The following is a 2,456-nucleotide window of genomic DNA, read 5'->3' on the forward strand; positions in this document are numbered from 1 at the left end:
GCGACGTCCCGGGGAACTTTCTGCGGTTTCCTTCCTTGCAGGGTCTGTGGGGAAAACAGGAGAGAGCGAAGGCTCCGCTCCAGGGTGACACTCAGCCCCGCTCCCGAGCATCGCATTCCGGGGCAGGCAGGTCTCCGCGGGCACAGCCTCCGGAGCGGGGCCCATCCGTACGGCACAGCACCAGGCAGGAGGCAGCTGCCTGCCTGCAGCCAGCACCTTTGCAGGCACGAGGGACGAAGAAAGGTCCCCTCGGCCAGCCGGGGCCAGCCCCGGCACTAGACATACTGCTTTTTGGAGGCTGAGCTCCCGGGCCGGCTGCATAGCTTCTCCTCTGGGGCGGGGGCTTCAGCAGCCCTGGGGGCATAGGGGTCCGACAGGGGTCTGCTGCCGCTGCCCAGTGCCAGGTTCTCCTCGTTGTGGAAGTTGGCCCAGTTCTGCTCGCTGGAGAGCTTGTTGTAGGCCTGGTAGGACGGCGTGTGGCTCTCGGCCATGGGCAGGAAGGGGTAATGCTTGGGTGTGTAGGGACCCGAGACCATGTCATCTGCAAAGGCATCCCGGCTGGGGCCGGCCGGCCCCGACACCTTCTTGATGTTGCTAAGCAGGTTCTTGCAGCAGAGGTGGAAGAGCTCCAGGAGGTTCAGGATTAAGGAGATCAGGCCCATCACCAGCATGAAGATGATGAAGATGCTCTTCTCGGTAGGGCGGGAGATGAAGCAGTCTACCTGATGAGGGCAGGGGTCCCTCTTGCACACGTAGCGGGGCACCATGGAGAAGCCGTACAGGTACCACTGGCCAACAAGGAAGCCAGCCTCAAAGATGCTTTTGCAGATCACACTGATGATGTACGTCCACATCAGCGCCCCTCGGATCTTGAGCCGCCCATCCTCCGTCACGTAGATCTTGGACATCTTCTTCTCCACAGCCGCCAGGGCCTGCTCGATCTTCGGGTCCTTGCTGTGGATAGCCCGAAGCTCGCTCTCCTGTTGCTTCAGCTTCTCCTCCTTCCGGGAGAGATAGACAACGTGGCCAAGGTAAATCAGGGTTGGGGTGCTGACAAAGAGGAACTGGAGCACCCAGTAACGGATGTGGGAGATGGGGAAGGCTTTGTCATAGCAGACATTGGTGCAGCCCGGCTGCTTTGTGTTGCACACGAAATCCGACTGCTCGTCCCCCCATACAGACTCCCCGGCCAAGCCCAGGATGAGGATGCGGAAGATGAAGAGCACAGTGAGCCAGATCTTCCCGATCACCGTCGAGTGCTCCTGGACTTGGTCCAGCAGTTTCTCCAGGAAACCCCAGTCGCCCATCTTCTAGGGAGCCTCGTGCTTCTGCCAATAGAGAAGGAAGGGGAGCCAAGTCTCAATTCTCTGTTTCCATGCTGGAGAGCACAGGGCAGATGGGGCCACCTAAGCCCCATACTTTCTCGGGACATGGCTGCTCTGCAGAGGGTCCCAGCAAACCCCCTGAGGAACATCCCACACCTGAGGGAGGGAGCCAGGCAGCATTTCTGAGTGCAGGAGTGCTCCTCCTGCATCCCACTGCCCGGTGTGGAAACATGGGGCTGGGGGAGAAGAGGCAGCGCAGGGATTCACCTCCCCCCGCAGCACCCACGGCATCCCAGGACAGAGCCCGCAGCAAAGGGCTCACTGGCCAGCAGATTTGGGGCTGCCTTGGGAGATCAGGGTCACAGCAGCCGGGGGGGGGCACGTTGGGGGGTCACAGGAGCAGCCCAGATTTGCCTCTCCTACAGCCCACTGCCCCAAAGGAGAGAGCAGCAGGGTCGTGGCAAGGGTAGTACAGACCCCCGGGGTACAGCAGCCACCCCGACACCCATTCAGGGCTCACCCCAAACCGATGGGACAGTCTCCAGCCGGCTCCCTCGCTGCAGGGTGATGGCACCCCAGCCCCAGCATGTTCCCCCTCACCCAGGGTTTTCCCCGACCTGGGGACCCCCGAGACCACTCACCGCACGCAGACCCGAGATGTCGCTCCAGGGACCCCTCAAGCCTCACCCCCAGTCCACCAGCGAGCCCAGCCCGCATCCCCCCCAACGGGAGCTCAGCCCCGCAGCCCAGCTGGGAGAGAGGAAGCAGCCGCAGCCCTGGCCACTAATTAACCTCTGCCAATTAAGCGGGCGGAGGTGCCAGCTGGGCCGTTAAAGGGACACCCAGCCGCGGTGGGGTGAGAGGGGTGTTCCTATGGGGGTGCCAGCGGTGTTGGGGTGTCCCCCCCGCTCTCCCCAAGCGGGGTGTCCCCGGGGAAGCCGCAGCCTCCGGGGGTCCCGGGGACCCCTCACTCACCTCCGCCGCGCCGGGCACGTCCCGCCTGGCTCGGGCCGCGCTGGGTGTGAGCGACCCGGGCCGGCCCGGGCGGCTTTGGCCGTGCGGGACCCGGGGGAACCGGGGGAGGAGCGCGGGCAGGAAACCGGGGGCCGGGGCTTAGCGCCGTCCCGCAGG

At 64.2% G+C, this 2,456-nt stretch overlaps 1 protein-coding gene across 1 annotated transcript; it reads right to left on the reverse strand.

Annotated features, from left to right (window-relative positions):
* Positions 1-269: 269 nt before the first annotated feature.
* GJA4 (gap junction protein, alpha 4, 37kDa) lies at positions 270-1,322 on the reverse strand. Its single transcript, XM_010575997.1, has one exon. The coding sequence runs from the start codon at positions 1,305-1,307 to the stop codon at positions 276-278; it is 1,032 nt and encodes a 343-aa protein (XP_010574299.1). The 5' UTR covers positions 1,308-1,322; the 3' UTR covers positions 270-275.
* Between the last annotated feature and the right edge of the window lie 1,134 nt (positions 1,323-2,456).

Source organism: Haliaeetus leucocephalus, unplaced genomic scaffold, assembly GCF_000737465.1.
Source record: "Haliaeetus leucocephalus isolate CR32 unplaced genomic scaffold, Haliaeetus_leucocephalus-4.0 Scaffold517, whole genome shotgun sequence".
Classification (NCBI taxonomy): Eukaryota; Metazoa; Chordata; class Aves; order Accipitriformes; family Accipitridae; genus Haliaeetus; species Haliaeetus leucocephalus.

What these genes read in the sequence shown, in the direction of transcription:
- GJA4 (XM_010575997.1), bottom strand. Translation starts at nt 1,307, where the DNA reads ATGGGCGACTGGGGTTTCCTGGAGAAACTGCTGGACCAAGTCCAGGAG.